The 15,423-nt window shown below is 33.5% G+C and overlaps 2 protein-coding genes across 4 annotated transcripts; both read left to right on the forward strand.

Annotated features, from left to right (window-relative positions):
• The first annotated feature begins 325 nt into the window (after nucleotides 1–325).
• Nucleotides 326–3,437, forward strand: LOC140960798 (transcription elongation factor SPT4 homolog 1-like). Of its 3 annotated transcripts, none has more exons than XM_073419075.1 (6): nucleotides 326–405; nucleotides 1,086–1,206; nucleotides 1,316–1,407; nucleotides 1,513–1,568; nucleotides 2,733–2,794; nucleotides 3,174–3,436. In XM_073419075.1, the coding sequence occupies exons 2-6, from the start codon at nucleotides 1,105–1,107 to the stop codon at nucleotides 3,222–3,224; spliced, it is 363 nt and encodes a 120-aa protein (XP_073275176.1). In that variant the 5' UTR covers nucleotides 326–405; nucleotides 1,086–1,104; the 3' UTR covers nucleotides 3,225–3,436. The 3 variants fall into 3 exon arrangements, with proteins under 3 accessions (XP_073275176.1, XP_073275177.1, XP_073275178.1); XM_073419076.1 differs by having other exon boundaries at nucleotides 333–400; nucleotides 3,174–3,437; XM_073419077.1 differs by lacking the exon at nucleotides 326–405 and adding an exon at nucleotides 473–603 and having other exon boundaries at nucleotides 3,174–3,437.
• A 979-nt stretch (nucleotides 3,438–4,416) lies between these two features.
• Nucleotides 4,417–15,065, forward strand: LOC140961690 (casein kinase II subunit alpha-2-like). Its single transcript, XM_073420352.1, has 10 exons — nucleotides 4,417–4,608; nucleotides 6,413–6,542; nucleotides 7,302–7,496; nucleotides 9,788–9,945; nucleotides 10,698–10,788; nucleotides 10,870–10,935; nucleotides 13,360–13,442; nucleotides 13,930–13,993; nucleotides 14,111–14,179; nucleotides 14,816–15,065. The coding sequence occupies exons 1-10, from the start codon at nucleotides 4,523–4,525 to the stop codon at nucleotides 14,873–14,875; spliced, it is 1,002 nt and encodes a 333-aa protein (XP_073276453.1). The 5' UTR covers nucleotides 4,417–4,522; the 3' UTR covers nucleotides 14,876–15,065.
• The last annotated feature ends 358 nt before the right edge of the window (nucleotides 15,066–15,423 follow it).

The raw sequence follows: 15,423 nt of genomic DNA on the forward strand, positions 1-15,423 counted from the left end.
ATTGGTCCGATAAGATCACATTTTTGTAATTTTTTAAAATATTTTTTGTTTAGAATTTGATTACTTTCTTATATATATATATTTTTTGAAAAATTATTTTTATATTTTATTTTTATTTATATGTATGATTATTTAGATGTTAAATTTTGTTTAAAATATTATTTTATTAATATTAGAATTTATTATGATTTATTTTTTTAAATAAATATAATTATTTTTGATTATATGTATGTTGTTTAAATTTTAAACTTTGCTAAATATGTTTATTATTATTTATATATATTTAAATTTTTAATTTCAAAATTTAAAATATAGGAATCTGGTTGTGGGGACATAAACAAAAGCCAGGCGAAAATCGGACTCTGATTCAGAACCTTTGAAGGGAGGCCATAGTCGACCAGTGAGGTATAATTTGACCTATTTCATATGTTTACAGTTCTTTTGTCCAAAAAAAATTCAGAAAATGGTTCGTTGTATTCCATTCTTATATTTGTGTGGTTGGAAAAGAAAACTGTGAACTGTTTTAGAATCAGGATACTGTTTTTCATGAGCTGTTTCAATTTTTGTGATCAGGGGAAGTGAGAATGAATGAATTTGATGTCTGTAAGTAAGAAGCCATTGAGCTGATACATCTCTCACGTTTTTCGATTTTTTATTTATTGACTTGTGAACTTAATCTGATTTTCGTTGCTGCCTTTCACTATATGTTCATCCATTTTGAATGAACTGATATGATTTTATGTTCTAATTTTCTTCAAGGGGTCTTGACCACGTCAGGAGTGAGCTACCTGTGGAATATTTCCATAAAATCAGTAATTCAGTGCAAAATTTTTGCCATTTCAACCATCCTAGCTGTATAGTTATTGCTATTAAAGAAGTTATTTCTCGCGTATTCAGAGATAAGATTTGTTGGGGTTGGGATGGACCAGATTTTGGGAGCTTGGGTGGTCTAACCTAATTGGGGTACAAAACTAAAAATTTTAAAAACTTCACAATTAAAATTTTAGAAATTTTTTCATGGGATCAAGACGATAGCCTAGCTTGATCCACCACTGTTTATCTTAATAGTTTTGCCTTCATTGTAGAACTACCTAAAGGTAAGTAATGGCTAATCAAGGGGGAGTAGTGGCAGCACAGATACCCACAAGCTTTGGACATGAGCTTCGAGCTTGTCTTCGCTGCCGTCTTGTGAATACGTATGACCAGGTTGGCTTTATGCCCGTTAAATGCATGTGCTCCTGTTTGTTCTTCTATTTATTTTTCATTGTCTATGAAATTTGATATTTTCCATGTTTTACTCATGCTGCTATTGCAGTTTCGAGAATCAGGGTGCGAGAACTGCCCCTTCTTTCAAATGGAGGATGACCATGAGCGGGTTGTTGACTGCACCACCCCCAATTTCACCGGGTTTTTCTCTTTTAATATGACTTATAAAATTAATAATTAGTTAGAGTAATGAAACATTTCGTCGCTGTAATCTATTTCACGATATGCGATTTATGAATCAAATAGGATAATCTCAGTCATGGACCCAGCTAGGAGTTGGGCTGCTCGGTGGCTCCGCATTGGTATTTAAGTTGTTATGCTATTTTATAAATTCTGAAGCTGTCACTTTCATAAAATGATTTTTCTTTATTACGAATATAAAAAAGTGTCAAGGATTAGCTATACTATTCTTCCAAACTCTGTACACTTAAAGTATTTGTGAGTCAATGTATCTTAAGGTAGATAAATAATTATCTGTATATCATATGAAGTATGGAAATCATGCATGAAGTGAAGCATGAAGTGAAATGGGGTTTGTTTTGATTTTTCCGATTATTATATGCCTAAAAACCCTTTGATCTCACACCCTTGTGTGACGAATTTTGTCTTCTTTTTTCATTTTCTCTAAGATAAAGTCATCTTGCCCGGCGGCCAGCACAAACAAGCCCAGAGAACTTGGGAATTGTTCCTCATTGAATTAATCCTTCCAAGCTGCAGTGCAAAAGATATGTGCTGCCTCGTATTAAGCCTATGCTTAATCTTGCAATTCGTGAAAAAAGAAATCTTAACTCAGGCATCAGTATAACTGGGAAATTTGACCACTCCGCGTCTCCTTGAAAAATCCAAGAATACCTTGGGACAATGCTTAGTTTTTCTCTCTGATTATTTTTTAGTTGAATTCAACAGTAAAACGACCATTTGTCTTTTCCACGGCCATTATGTCCATAATAATCATTTGTATTCTCTGTGATGCATGTTAGCACAACTATGATCAAGCTGGCAAATGGTGATTTTTCAGAGACTTGGACCATTTAGATTTCCTTTTTAAAAAAAAATTGGCTACTGTAGACAACCTGTATGTTTCCATGCAAAAGACAAAGACCATAATCACCAATTAAGGATAGAATGTTGGGGAATACATGTTAATATGACTTATAATGTTAGCATGAAATCTGGAAGATAGATCACATCGAGGACAAATGTGAATTTTATTATTAGGCTTTTTAGGGGAAGTAAAGAAGAATTTTCACATTCTTTCTTCACCATTATTCCTCTTTTCATCCATGAACCTACGAGAGAGATTGGGCTTGTTCATATTTTATCTAGCAAGTGAACAGATATTTTTTTTTACACGTACTCAAACTCCCTTTTGCACTTGTTTTGATGCATACCTCTATATTGTCTTGTTATGATGGAAAAATGTATTATAGCTTTTTCATTTGTGTGATTGTTTTGAAACTTTTCAGGAAAATTTGTTCCTGGTTGTTACACACTAGCAGTTTCTGAAGCACTGCCTCACGACCTACAGGTTTGCTCTCTTTGGTATCTCTTCAAGTAAACAAACTTGAAAAAATGGTCTTACCCTACTATCTATTCCCCCTTCTACATTTGTTCCGTTAGCACTGTGTTTCTTACAAGGTTTTAAATATCTTTGCCTATCAATTTTGAGTCTGAAGGTCTTCTTTGGGTGTTAGCCTCAGTTATGGTCAATTTTATCGGTGTCACTCGACCTTTTCTGCACACAGAGAACACTTGAGTTCCATTTAGTTGATTTTGGCTAAAGTAGATTAAGTGTGTCGCTAGCCGTGCTTGTTCGCCATATAGTTCATATCATGCTTGAAGTTTGCTATTAACGTTCTTTATTTGTCATGTCTACTGTTTCTGATAAATTATTCGGATGATTGTAGAATATTTGTGAAGACGAGCGTGTGCCATATGTTCCTCCAAAACGAGTATAAGTGATCAAATGTTTGCCCTGATTGATGATCATCTCTACACCTTCAGTACGCAGCTGTGGATGTCCTGTATTTTGATCATTGAGGAAGCATTTTTAGTTATTTAACTAAAAAAAATTATTATAGGAGCATTCTTGATGCTTGAGTTGCATAAATGAACAAGATGTTTATTGTTTAATAAATCTTTTTTTTTTTTGTCATTTTTCAATCGCTTGCCCGTTTTTGTTGTTCAAGTAGTTAATAGTGTATATATTGATGGTAATTAGTATCAATTTTAAATCCATATGCCCCACAAATGTTTTCAAATTCTCTACTTGAATTTAGTCGAATATACTCTTATAAAAATAGCGAAAAAGTGTTTGTAACATCTAAAACGAATGGCCCTTTTTAGTGTGACTAATGGAACCTCACTTTGATTAGATTGAAGAAGTCGCTATCATTGTTTATTGTGCTATCATTGTTTATTGTTTGTTTGGTGGTAATGGTCTCAAATCAGTTAGATAAAATCTCTGAGGAGAATTGAGTTAAATTCAAGTCTCAATCTTAATATGATATTAGATTGAAAAATGACAAAAATCTCTGAGGAGAATTGAGTTAAATTCAAGTCTCAATCTTAATTGATAGACTCAGACAATCTTTTCATTGAGTTAGTTTATGAGATTGAGTTAAATTCAAGTCTCAATCTTAATATGATATTAGAGCTCAAGTTATGTGTTGGACTAGCTATAATTGGGTCACATGTCATGCCATAGTTGGATCATTTGTAAATTTCACGTAAATGTGTGTGTTAGTTGTCACATATTGCTTGAATAAAATATCTGGGAGTTGAATACATGAACTTGGACAATCATTCTTTCTTGAGCTAGCTTTTAGGTTGAAATATCAAATATTTCATTGTTATTATTTGTTTAAAAACATCTCAAATATTTTCGGTTACTTCAATTTTCGCTTGAAACTTATAATTTCACATCTACATTTTTTTTGTACAATTGCTCATTTTACGGGGGATTGGGGATTGTAATACGACGTAGATTTTTTATTTTTAAATTATAACTGGGCCAAAAAAAGCCGAAGCAAAGATCAAAGAGCTAACAAATTATAACTGGGCTAAAAAACATATCGATTGACGTCGGCCCAATTTCCTAATAATCTCATCCAGCCCGTCCAGTTTGTAATATTATTTAGGGAATCTATTACATGAGTGAAAAAACAAAACAATGCAATAGCTAAATTCAGGTGTAATCGGAATTGGAGTCCAAATCCTGAGAAAATCTTCTTCAGCAACAGAGCCGAAGCTTGAGATGTCGCAAGCTCGCGTTTACGCTGACGTCAACCTTCACCGCCCGCGAGACTATTGGGATTACGAGTCGCTCACCGTTCAATGGGGGTATGAATTATCTGGAAATGTAGTGCCTGTATTTCCCACTTTTTCCGTCTTGTTGTGTGATTTTTTTTAAGGGCTTGGGAGTTCTTGTTTTTCCTCAATAGATTCCACGTGTTTCGTGCGTGAACAGTTTATTGCATTCGACTTTGTGCTCATAGATTTTTTCTCTTGGATTAAAGTAGGAACAAGCTTGTGGAACAATGGGGTCTCTTTGTTTGTTTATCAGAAACCTATTCGAATTGGATAATGAAACGCGTGACTTGCTATGCCCTGGAGGAAGTCTTTATCATTAATTTTACCTCTATTTGGACTTCTTGTTTTTTGAAACTCTTTTCTTCTCCCAGAAGTTTGTATTTGGCACAGTGCCTTCTGTATTAACCATTTCCTTCTGATGCTGGTGCCTGAAAAAAAATGTTGCAGTCTGGTTGGCTTTTCTGCTAAATTCAGCTTGAATTGTTTTGACTTTAATAGAATTCTATATTTTCTTAATGTAGGCTCGAATTTTTTTAGCCATAGTTTTTTTCAAAAGTTGATGTGGTGTAGAGAGATGTTAAAACTGTAACGATTATAGGAGAACAGTGAAATAGTTTATTGATTGGTTGGAAAAAAGTAAAGAAAAAATTTATTGTGTTACTATTTTGTTTTCTCTGTATAATAATTGATTTAAAATGTGAAATGATGTATCAATTTAAAATTTTGAAAAAATAATTTGAACTTATAAATTTTCTGCCCTTCATTTTGTTGGGCACTCCACACAAAAGCCCAACCAAAGTTGGCCAATGATTTTCCAAAATTTTTCTGAGAGGAGTTGGATAAGTTTTTGGCAGTTTAACATGCTAAGTTGTAATATTTAGGTTTGAAAATAGCTTGTTTGGATTCCTAAATTGTCTTTCATTTGTGTGTCTTGTGTCATTCGGCTGATTCGCTAATTCATAGTTACTCAAGATGGAGATTTGTTTTTTGTTTAATTGATAGAGTTCTGTATCATGGACTTGGATAAAATAAAAAACTGAAGGGCCAAATTATTGTCTTTGAGAATTTAAGTTATTTGAGATGACAATTGGTTTGGATGAGATCGAGCCTTTCAGTTGTCAGTTGTCTAATTCAAGGAATGATTAGTTGCTACTGAAAAGTATATTGGCACAACATATATTTTGTTTGTTGATTCAGTACATATAATTTTAGCATTCGCAATCTCGTAATATGAATCTCAATCTCTTTGAGATGTTCACTGTCAACCTAACTCCATTTGCTGCTCTCTTACCTTTACTTACCATCTTCAGAATGAGTTTAAGAAGTTGACAGATTAATTGCTTAATGAATCACTATCTTATCCTATAAACTAATGAGTTCATGGATAAGGACAATCCGAAGAAGGAAACTAAAAGATTGAAAATGTGATGTTCCAAATGGTGAGAATGGAGTTGTTACATCAGATAAAATTCAAGGGAAAGGATAATGAAAATGAGTTTTGTTGGTGTTAGAATCTTTTATGGTCATATTTATGATTTAGGACAATGTAAGGATGGAAACATAAAAGAACTTCAAATCACCTTACAACGCCGAGAAAGAAGCTGCTAGCTACTATGAATTTGTCTTTGGTTTACTTGGACAGCTTTGGAAACTCTTTGCATATAATTGATGTGGAAAATATTTAGGTCTCTGCTGGTGGAGTGGGTATCTTTATTTTATATTGATGGTTGTTGCCCCACTACTTTTTTAGCAAACTTGTTCGCTTGGCTAGGTTTTTATTTATTTGGTGGTTTTCTTGGTTTAGAATGACAGCACATTCATTTCTTGTGTTCAGTGATCAAGATGACTATGAAGTTGTTCGGAAGGTGGGAAGGGGGAAATACAGCGAAGTCTTTGAAGGTATAAATGTCACAAACAAAGAAAGGTGCATTATCAAAATTCTCAAACCAGTCAAAAAGAAGAAGGTAATGTTCATCGTTGTATTGTGCTGAATGAGAAAAAAGATACTTGATAATACCACTTAAGTAGGATTTTGATGGACTGGGAAAGGTTGATATCATGTGTTCTCTTTGATATTATTCCGGTGAACCTCAATATATGTATGTTCTCTGGTCTTCATGTCTATTTCTAAGTTGCAATTTTTTTTTTCTTCCTTTTCAATGTATCCTATTCAAACATAAGAAACATATTCTGTAAACAACAGACAAAAAGACTTTATTCCACTAAGTGGGGACGACTATATGGATTCTCCTACATTTGCTCTGTTCCCTACTGACTATATCATTGTCTATGACTATATTTATTTGAATTTATCATGTTTAATTGTTGCCAACCAAGTTTCTTCATTCTCCCTCTTACTTAGTTAATTTACATATTTGTCAAGGTCTCACGTTGTCTAACCGGGGCATTTATTGGTCACCTAAGTACATTTAATGATTATATTTTTTCCTCGACTCCTAGGGTTAGAATGGTTTTTTTCTTGTTCCATTCATGATACTGTTGCAATTTTATTCGATTGGATAAGGTTGAGTATGGTTGCTTATTTTTACTTTTTAATACATGTGCCTAGACACACATGCATGTATGTTGGTATATTTCACTATTCATCATGCTACATAAAGATAGCCTCTATGTTTGATGACACAATTTTCTCATTATTCGACACTGATTCAAAAGTCATCAAGATCTTTTACAGTACATGATATTATGTTGAACTTGTGCAGATAAAAAGGGAAACAAAGATTCTTCAAAATCTGTGTGGAGGTCCCAATATTGTGAAGCTGCTAGACATAGTGAGAGATCAGCACTCAAAAACCCCTAGTTTGGTTTTTGAATATGTGAACAGCACTGATTTTAAAGTTTTGTATCCAACATTGACAGACTATGATATACGATACTACATATATGAGCTTCTAAAGGTACAGTCATGTGTTAAATCTTGTAGCTTCCTGAACTTTTGCAGTTTCCTGTTGGTCTGCTCCTTTGTAGGTGTGGTAGCTTTTTATTTTTAATTTTCTTGATTTCGAGTTCATCATATCTGTTTCTGATTTTAAGCAACTTTATTTTCCTGCCTTGAATTAAAAACTCTAATGATTAAAGTTATGCCTCTCTCTTTTTTTTTCATGTGCAATATTGATATGAGAGAGAAATAATATAAATAAGAGCATTAATGAACTCTAATCAGCCAATTTATATGCTCCTTTCATTCTCTGATTATAATCTAAAAGCTTATGCCGATCGTGTGTCAACCTTTTTGAGCTTCCTATAATCAAGCGAGTACCCAAGTTAGGATAATAAATGAAGCATGTAGAAGCTGAACTTTGTTCATTTATCCTGCACGATACCATCTTTTTCTCGGGTTTGAGTTACTTGCTAAGTTATCAGACAACTGTTTAACAGCTGCTGACATAGAATGATGATATTTTAATTTTTAGGGTGTCTGGAGTGCTTCTATTTAGTTATGGACTTGAAAATAAGAAATTTTTTGTACGGTTTACTTGATCATGTAAATGAACTTCAGTGTTATACAATCAATTTACACATTTATCAGTAATATGAGTATTAGTTTACCACCCATAAAGGAGTATTCAAGTCCCTACGGGAGGTCCGGTGAATGATATAATTCGGAAACAGATGCGCCTAAGGCAGGACCACCTTTCCATTTCGCTCGCTTGTCAAAGTTAGAGCTGCGAGCATTCTTTCTGTCCCCGAAGGCGAAGCAGGAGGAACCAACCCAACAGTGTATCAAAGCGAGCACTAAATAAAGTGTATGAAACGAACAAATGAAGTAATAGTGACCAACGAGCTATTGCTTGCCTTTGCTTTAATAGTTTCTATTCGACTGAAAGAGAAAGTAAGCAACGAAGACATAAGTGTGAGCTAAAGACTTTTGTCTTTAAACCCGTCTCTGATCTTCTCTGCTGTTTTGGCTGCTTTCTTTCATATGGGTTTAAGGTTCCTAATGTTGTAACTCAGAAAGTATAGTCGTTTTCTCTTCCTAACCCTTCGGCCAAGCCACTTTGTCTGTTCATTGGATTGGTGTCTGATAGCTTTTCCCTCTCCCCAACCGCTGTCATGTCGTCTACTCTAGTTCTTTCCGTGTTGTGCTTTCCTTCATGTCTCGTATTTGTCTTGATTCTACTAGTTATCTCTCAAACAGCGGTTATTCCGCTAACACAGGATAAGCCGCTTTTATCTAATAATGAACGATTATCGGCTACTTCGGAGTCTTTCCGCCCCGCTTGAGAAAGAAAGAATACATTCCTCACGTCTGCATAGGCCTATGGGCTTTAGCAAGCCCCTTTCCAGTCGTGGCATATCATTTCCAAAAGTTCAAGGCATATCACCGTCAGTGCGCTGAAAGATCAGTAAGAAGATATAGGAGCACAACAAGGAGGTTATTGTACGCCTAGGCAGTGACTCTTCTATGTCACATAGTCTTTCACTTGAGATTTACGGTTCTGAGTTTGATTCTAATTGCGAGAAGGAGGAACTGAACTCTGATTGTGATGGCGACTGCCTAATAAGAATGGAGAATAGGGTAAGAATGGAAAGAGATAACGGCAGATAGTGAACTCTATTGGATCACCAGGGTCGCTTGGGAGCATCTTCTTGCTCCTGATGATCATAATTTGATTTTATGGAATCTAAGGTTCTGAAAGAACGTAGTAAGTGGTGAACTTAGTTTAATCTCACGTTAGATGAAGTGAATGGTTGGCTCGAAGAGGGAAGAGATGTCTTCAATGTTACCTGTGGGATGGTAGCTTTACTATCTCTATTTTAGTTGAGTAAGGATAGTATTCAGTTATGTTCTAGCTAATTAGAGCCTCTATGCATTGCTGACACATCTTTGAAACTGCATGTTGTTGCTGGTCTTGCTAGTTTTGATCTGTAAATTAATTTTGCACGAGATCATAGTGCTTGCTCTCTCCTTTTTCTAGTGTTTAACCTTTCTTTTTTTGATAACTGCAGTATCAGTTTTCGATTATTGTTGGTGGCTTTACGAGGACAAACTTTTCCTTCTCTGAATTCTTGTGATTGACATATTTTAAAATAGATGCTATTTGAATTTTAATCCTTGTTTAGCTTTAGCATCTGAGGGCTGAATTACAGTTTATCGGTGAACTCAATATACCAAAGATAGTTACTCTAGGTGATTTGGACGAAGATCTATTTTGATGTGATAGCTGTTCAAAATACAAAATTGCAGGCATTAGATTACTGTCATTCTCAGGGGATCATGCATAGAGATGTCAAGCCTCACAACGTTATGATTGATCATGAATTGCGAAAACTTCGTCTGATTGATTGGGGGCTTGCCGAATTTTATCACCCTGCCGAAGAATACAACGTTCGAGTGGCTTCAAGGTTTTTGTTTTGCCATTTTTTCCTTTAATATGTTTGTAATGTATAGGGATGGCAACGGGTCCGGGTTGGAGTGGGTTTGGGCGTTTGGCCAAACCCAGGACCCGCCGAAAATATATAATTTTATATTTATTCAATAAAAAATTTAAAAATTAACAAATTGTTAAATTTACATGTCCAAATTTATATTAATAATATTCAGGACAAAATCAATATTATTACAAGTTAAAATATATCAACTTGTATTCAGTTAATAACAAAAAAAGAAATGTAATGATATATTTTCATATTAAACATATAATAATAAAATAGAATAATTTCAATCCAAAAATTTTATAAATTAAAATTATAGATAAGGTATTAATTATTTAGTATAAATAATATAATTATATCATTAATAATATATATACATATATATTATATTTTTAAATATATAGCCCCCGGACCCGCCCGGACATGCTTTTAGACCCTACAATGCGGGTCTAAACCCGACTCATCGGGGCGGGTTTAGTACAAACCCAACCCATTAATGTAGGGTGAGGGTAAGGGTCTTTGTGCATCTTGATGTAAGTTGTCCTGAAGTTCCTATATTGGAGATACATATAGTGTTCTTTGATTCAGAAAATTTTATGCATATAATTATCTCATAATGCTCTTAGCCACTTCCCAATGCCTATATGGAGTTAATTAAAGTTCCCATTATTTTGTCATAGAGACGTGCTTTATGTATTTTTATCTTTCTTATTATCATCTAGATACTTTAAAGGGCCTGAACTACTTGTGGATTTGCAAGACTATGATTATTCTCTAGACATGTGGAGCCTTGGATGTATGTTCGCTGGAATGGTAAACATCCTTCTCTGATTAAAAACATATGTTATCCGTTTGTTGTTATTACCATTTGAATTATCATTACTTAATTTGCAGATTTTTCGGAAGGAACCATTCTTCTATGGTCATGATAATCGCGATCAGCTTGTCAAAATAGCCAGGGTATTAACAAATTACAATAACAATTGAAAAACTGCTTTATTGCTGTATAAGATTTCTTAATTACTATTTCTTCTTTCTTTTAATTAATAGTGGACTGATTTAAGGAAACTCATTCGTAAATGGGCTATAAATCCAAAAGTTTTTGGTTTAAATTTTCCATGAGTGCTACTGATACTGCAGTTTTTGACATTTTTTTTAACAAATTTTACTTCAAAATAGCATCCATATTGTGATGGCCTTTGTATCTATACTGTTATGGACCCAATTATACTGGACCTAGACAAATGGGGCAGAAGAGGCCCAAGCCTCCTGTATCTCGAAATAACCGAAAGAATTTAGATGGGGAGATTCATTCACGTTTTTACAGATTAGTGATTAGTGAGTTACTATCTGGAGCTACGGTATTTTGTAAAGGATTTAATGATTTGGCTGAGTGTTTCAGTCAGATTATTGCAATAACTTTTACTTTGAATCGATTGAACATTTAGTTCCTAACATATTCCATAATATTATTTGCACATCTTACCTGAATGAGCGGTTCTTCTTATTCTTTTAGGTTCCGTTTGGACAAGTACTTTAGAAATGTTTTTGGTGTTTTATAATTGAAAAAACTTAAAGCATGTGTTTGGATAAGATTTTTTAAAAAGTTTTTGAAAAATCTTTTTACAAAAGTCTTTTCTAAATATTGTTTTTAGAGAAGAATTGAGAGATATTATTTTTTTGTTTTTGAAATGAAATAACAATGAAAATAAAAAATATTACTTTTTAACTGTAAAAACATTTTTACAGAATAGTTGTCCGATCGCGTATTTGTTCTTAAAATAACTTTTAAAATCTTTTGTATTTTTTTTTTGTAAAAAACACTTTTATAAAAACGTTCTATAAGTATTTGCCCAAACGGAACCTTATATTATTATACAATAGCCAATATGCCAGAAAAGGCATAGTTGATTCTGTCTATACTTGAAGACCTTGTTAGGAAGAAGAGTACTCGGTGCTTTATGTCAAATAACTTGTTTGCCTGCTCTCTATCAATCTTCTGCTAAGTATCCTTTCTCGACTTTCTTCTTGTTTCATTCTTTTGCTTTTTTATGTCTGGTAGATTGGAACATGATAACAAATTTGTCCTTTTATTTTTTCTACTCATGCAGTTAATCGCTTGTTCACGGAATAGCTTCGAAAAAATCATGCATATACCAATAATTTGGTTTGGTTACTGTTTTTCTTCATTTGTTCGATCAACATAAAGTATTGATTCTGATTACTTTTTGATGAATATATTTTAGAGAACTATGTCTTGTTATGAAAAAATATTGTACTGGAAAATAAGATGGAGCATAGAATTTTTGCTTTGGGTTTGTTTTAATTAATGCTTATCAAAAATATGTATTTCATTCTAATTGAATTAAATTTAGTAATTTTTAGGGCTATGCCAAACTACCTGCTTGTACTTGTCTGGAACTATGAAGGATTTGAGTGTTTTAGTTGAAGCCTGAAAGCACTGTTCTCACTTGTACATTCTTGTCTAGTGATGTGATGTATTGAAATGGATATGCTAATAACTTTATTGTTGGATCCACCTCAACATTCATTACACACGGTGTTCTAAATGGCGGTCGAGGACCCGCCTTTGTCTAAGATGGTCTCTATAAGCGGTCTGAGGCTATCAAGCAGGCAAGGAAGCGGTGGAGACGGTCACTTATTTTAAAATCTTGATCAATTGTCAAAGTCGAATAATTTTAAAAATCTGTCAAAGTCAATCAATTTAAAAAACCCTAGATATAATAAAAACATAACTCACTCTCTTTGGTACTTAATTTTGATTTCAATTGTTCTCCGCTATCAGCCACCACCTATCTCAAACCTTCTCTGCCATCAGTCATCATCATGATTATAATCGTTAGTTGCATTTGTATATTTATTTGCACGTTGTCTAGATTGTATTATGTTATATGAAGCTTTTTTATGCATAAACATTATTTAATTACATATAATACATAAAAGATGATGTTTATTTGAAATTACATTGCATGATCATGTATAATTACATATAAATTGCTAAAAAAATTCAACCGCCTAGACGGTGCCTAGTGACCGCCCCGCCACGCCACCGCCACCCATCATTTACAACATTGACTACACAGTAAACGTCTATTAAGATTTCTGTGCAACGTTTTTAATACTAGATAAAAAGTTTAGTTGGTTGCAGGACGTATGGAGCATTTACATTTAAATATAAATATTATTTGTGTTATTTTGAGGAATTGATTTTATTAAATTTCCTGAACCTTTGTTGACTTTCAGTTTATATGTTTGAAATATCTATATACTAATTGATTTATTTATGCTTCAGATTTAATGGTGCATTTTTTAGTTTTTTTTTTCGAATTTATAAATGCCCTTGTATGACCTTAAACATCACAGGTCCTTGGAACAGATGAGTTAAACGCATTTTTGAATAAATATCGTCTTGAACTGGATTCTCAGCTTGAAGCTCTTGTTGGAAGGTATTGTCATACCTATGATGTGTCTCCATTCCTCACTCAAGGCATGTGCACCTGAGAAAAACTTTTAAAGCCTGAAATCCCATTGAATGTGATAATGTTATTTATTTTTATTTTTACTTCCTGGAAATCAAGAATTGATGAAGGAAACTACATTATCAAAAAATGAATTTCATGATTCATTCCCATTTAAACGCATATTTGAATAAATATCGTCTTGAATTGGATTCTCAGCTTGAAGCTCTTGTCGGAAGGTATTGTCATAACTATGATTTGTCTCCATTCCTCACTGGAGGCATGTGCACCTGAGAAAAACTTTTAAAGCCTGAAATCCCATTGAATGCGATAATGTTCTTTATTTTGATTTTTACTTCCTGGAAATCAAGAATTGATGAAGGAAACTACATTATCAAAATGAACTTCATGATCCATTTCCATTTATCCAGGGGCCAAGATTTACTCATAACTTACAGCTGTTACCTTCCCTCAGGCACAGTAGAAAACCCTGGACTAGATTTGTTAATTCAGACAATCAGCATCTGGTTTCACCGGAGGTTATTTCTTCTACCTTTGAACACTTGGAAATGTGGTATTTTCATCTTATTATACCTTATCTGTGCGATATCGTTGTTGACATCTTTTTTTTGGGTTTTGTTATATCATACTGATAGGCCATTGATTTTCTTGATAAGCTCCTCCGATACGATCATCAAGACAGGCTGACGGCCAAAGAAGCAATGGTAAGATCTAGCAGTCTTCTCCCCTCCCTTTTTCCATTTTCTTTTTCCATGTGAGCTTGTGCATTGGGTAGGTCGTCTGTACTTTATTAAATCTTACACTCTCCTTTATGAGTCAGGGGAAAAAATTATTTGTTTTTTCAAAATTTATTAGATTTTGCCCACCAAATCCTTGGAATTGACCTTCCTCCCCCTAATGAAATCGTTTAAGGTTGCGATTGGATTGGAGGATTTGGACTTGAGGGGTATTTGAAGGAATTATTTCAAATAACTCAAATTGGAATGAATTTGAAATCTACAAAGAAAACTAAATAAATAATTAGTTGGAATTTGAAATATATTATCGGATTTAACCAAATAAATTAATGAATTTGAGATCCTTAGCTCCAAATCCATCAATCCAATGCAATATAAGGTTCTGCTTGAATTAGAAGATTTGATTATAATTAATATTGGATTAATGGCCATTCTCGTTGTAGAAATAACATAAAATAGTAGTTGATTTTGGATCCGTGTATCTAGAATTATCGGGATCAATACATCAAAGGCAGTATAAATTTCGTCGATTTTTTTCCCCTTTTTTATTGAAATTGAACTTGATAGTATCATGGTGGTTTGGCATTTCCATCTCTGTTGCAGGCTCATCCATACTTTGCCCAAGTGAGAGCTGCTGAAAATAGTAGGATGCGACCACAGTAGTCGCACTCGTTCACATTCTTCAAATAACATCTCATTCGAATATAGTATTTATCAAGCGCGAGGCGAATCGAAAAAGCTTATCGACTCTGAATCTAATTAGAAGATAGAACATTTCATGCATTTGATAAATGCTGTTTGTAAATTTTCTTATCTCGGATCTATTTCTATTAAGTAGTTATCTTCGATCTTCTATTTTATTTTATCTATCTAAATGTGTAGCTCACACTAAGTGTTGACGGTTATTAAATTTTATATCGTTAAATTTCAATCTCAATCTATTATTTTTTATTTTTGATAATTTTAGTTTTTTTTTTAACGTGTTGTCACACTGGTAATTTTAGTTTTTTTCTGAACGTGGTGGAGATGTGACATTGATGTGACGTTGATGTATGTGATGTTATATCAGTATTCTCGATGAGAAATGATTGACATTATCAAAAATCAAAAGATACAAAATTAAAATTGAAATTTGATAACATAGTGATCATGGTAAAGAACCAAAAATACATGCAAAAAAAATGCACTTTCCCGTTTCTAAAATTGAATCA

The sequence above is a fragment of the Primulina huaijiensis genome, chromosome 16 (assembly GCF_012295235.1).
Source record: "Primulina huaijiensis isolate GDHJ02 chromosome 16, ASM1229523v2, whole genome shotgun sequence".
Classification (NCBI taxonomy): domain Eukaryota; kingdom Viridiplantae; phylum Streptophyta; class Magnoliopsida; order Lamiales; family Gesneriaceae; genus Primulina; species Primulina huaijiensis.

Bases quoted from the DNA above. Each gene is read 5' to 3' on its own strand.
- LOC140960798 (XM_073419075.1), top strand. From the start codon at position 1,105: ATGGCTAATCAAGGGGGAGTAGTGGCAGCACAGATACCCACAAGCTTT. The intron at 1,408-1,512 runs GTTTTTCTCTTT...TGAATCAAATAG, and splicing joins ACCACCCCCAATTTCACCGG to GATAATCTCAGTCATGGACC. The intron at 2,795-3,173 runs GTTTGCTCTCTT...GGATGATTGTAG, and splicing joins CACTGCCTCACGACCTACAG to AATATTTGTGAAGACGAGCG.
- LOC140961690 (XM_073420352.1), top strand. From the start codon at position 4,523: ATGTCGCAAGCTCGCGTTTACGCTGACGTCAACCTTCACCGCCCGCGA. The intron at 6,543-7,301 runs GTAATGTTCATC...GAACTTGTGCAG, and splicing joins AACCAGTCAAAAAGAAGAAG to ATAAAAAGGGAAACAAAGAT. The intron at 10,936-13,359 runs GTATTAACAAAT...TAAACATCACAG, and splicing joins AGCTTGTCAAAATAGCCAGG to GTCCTTGGAACAGATGAGTT.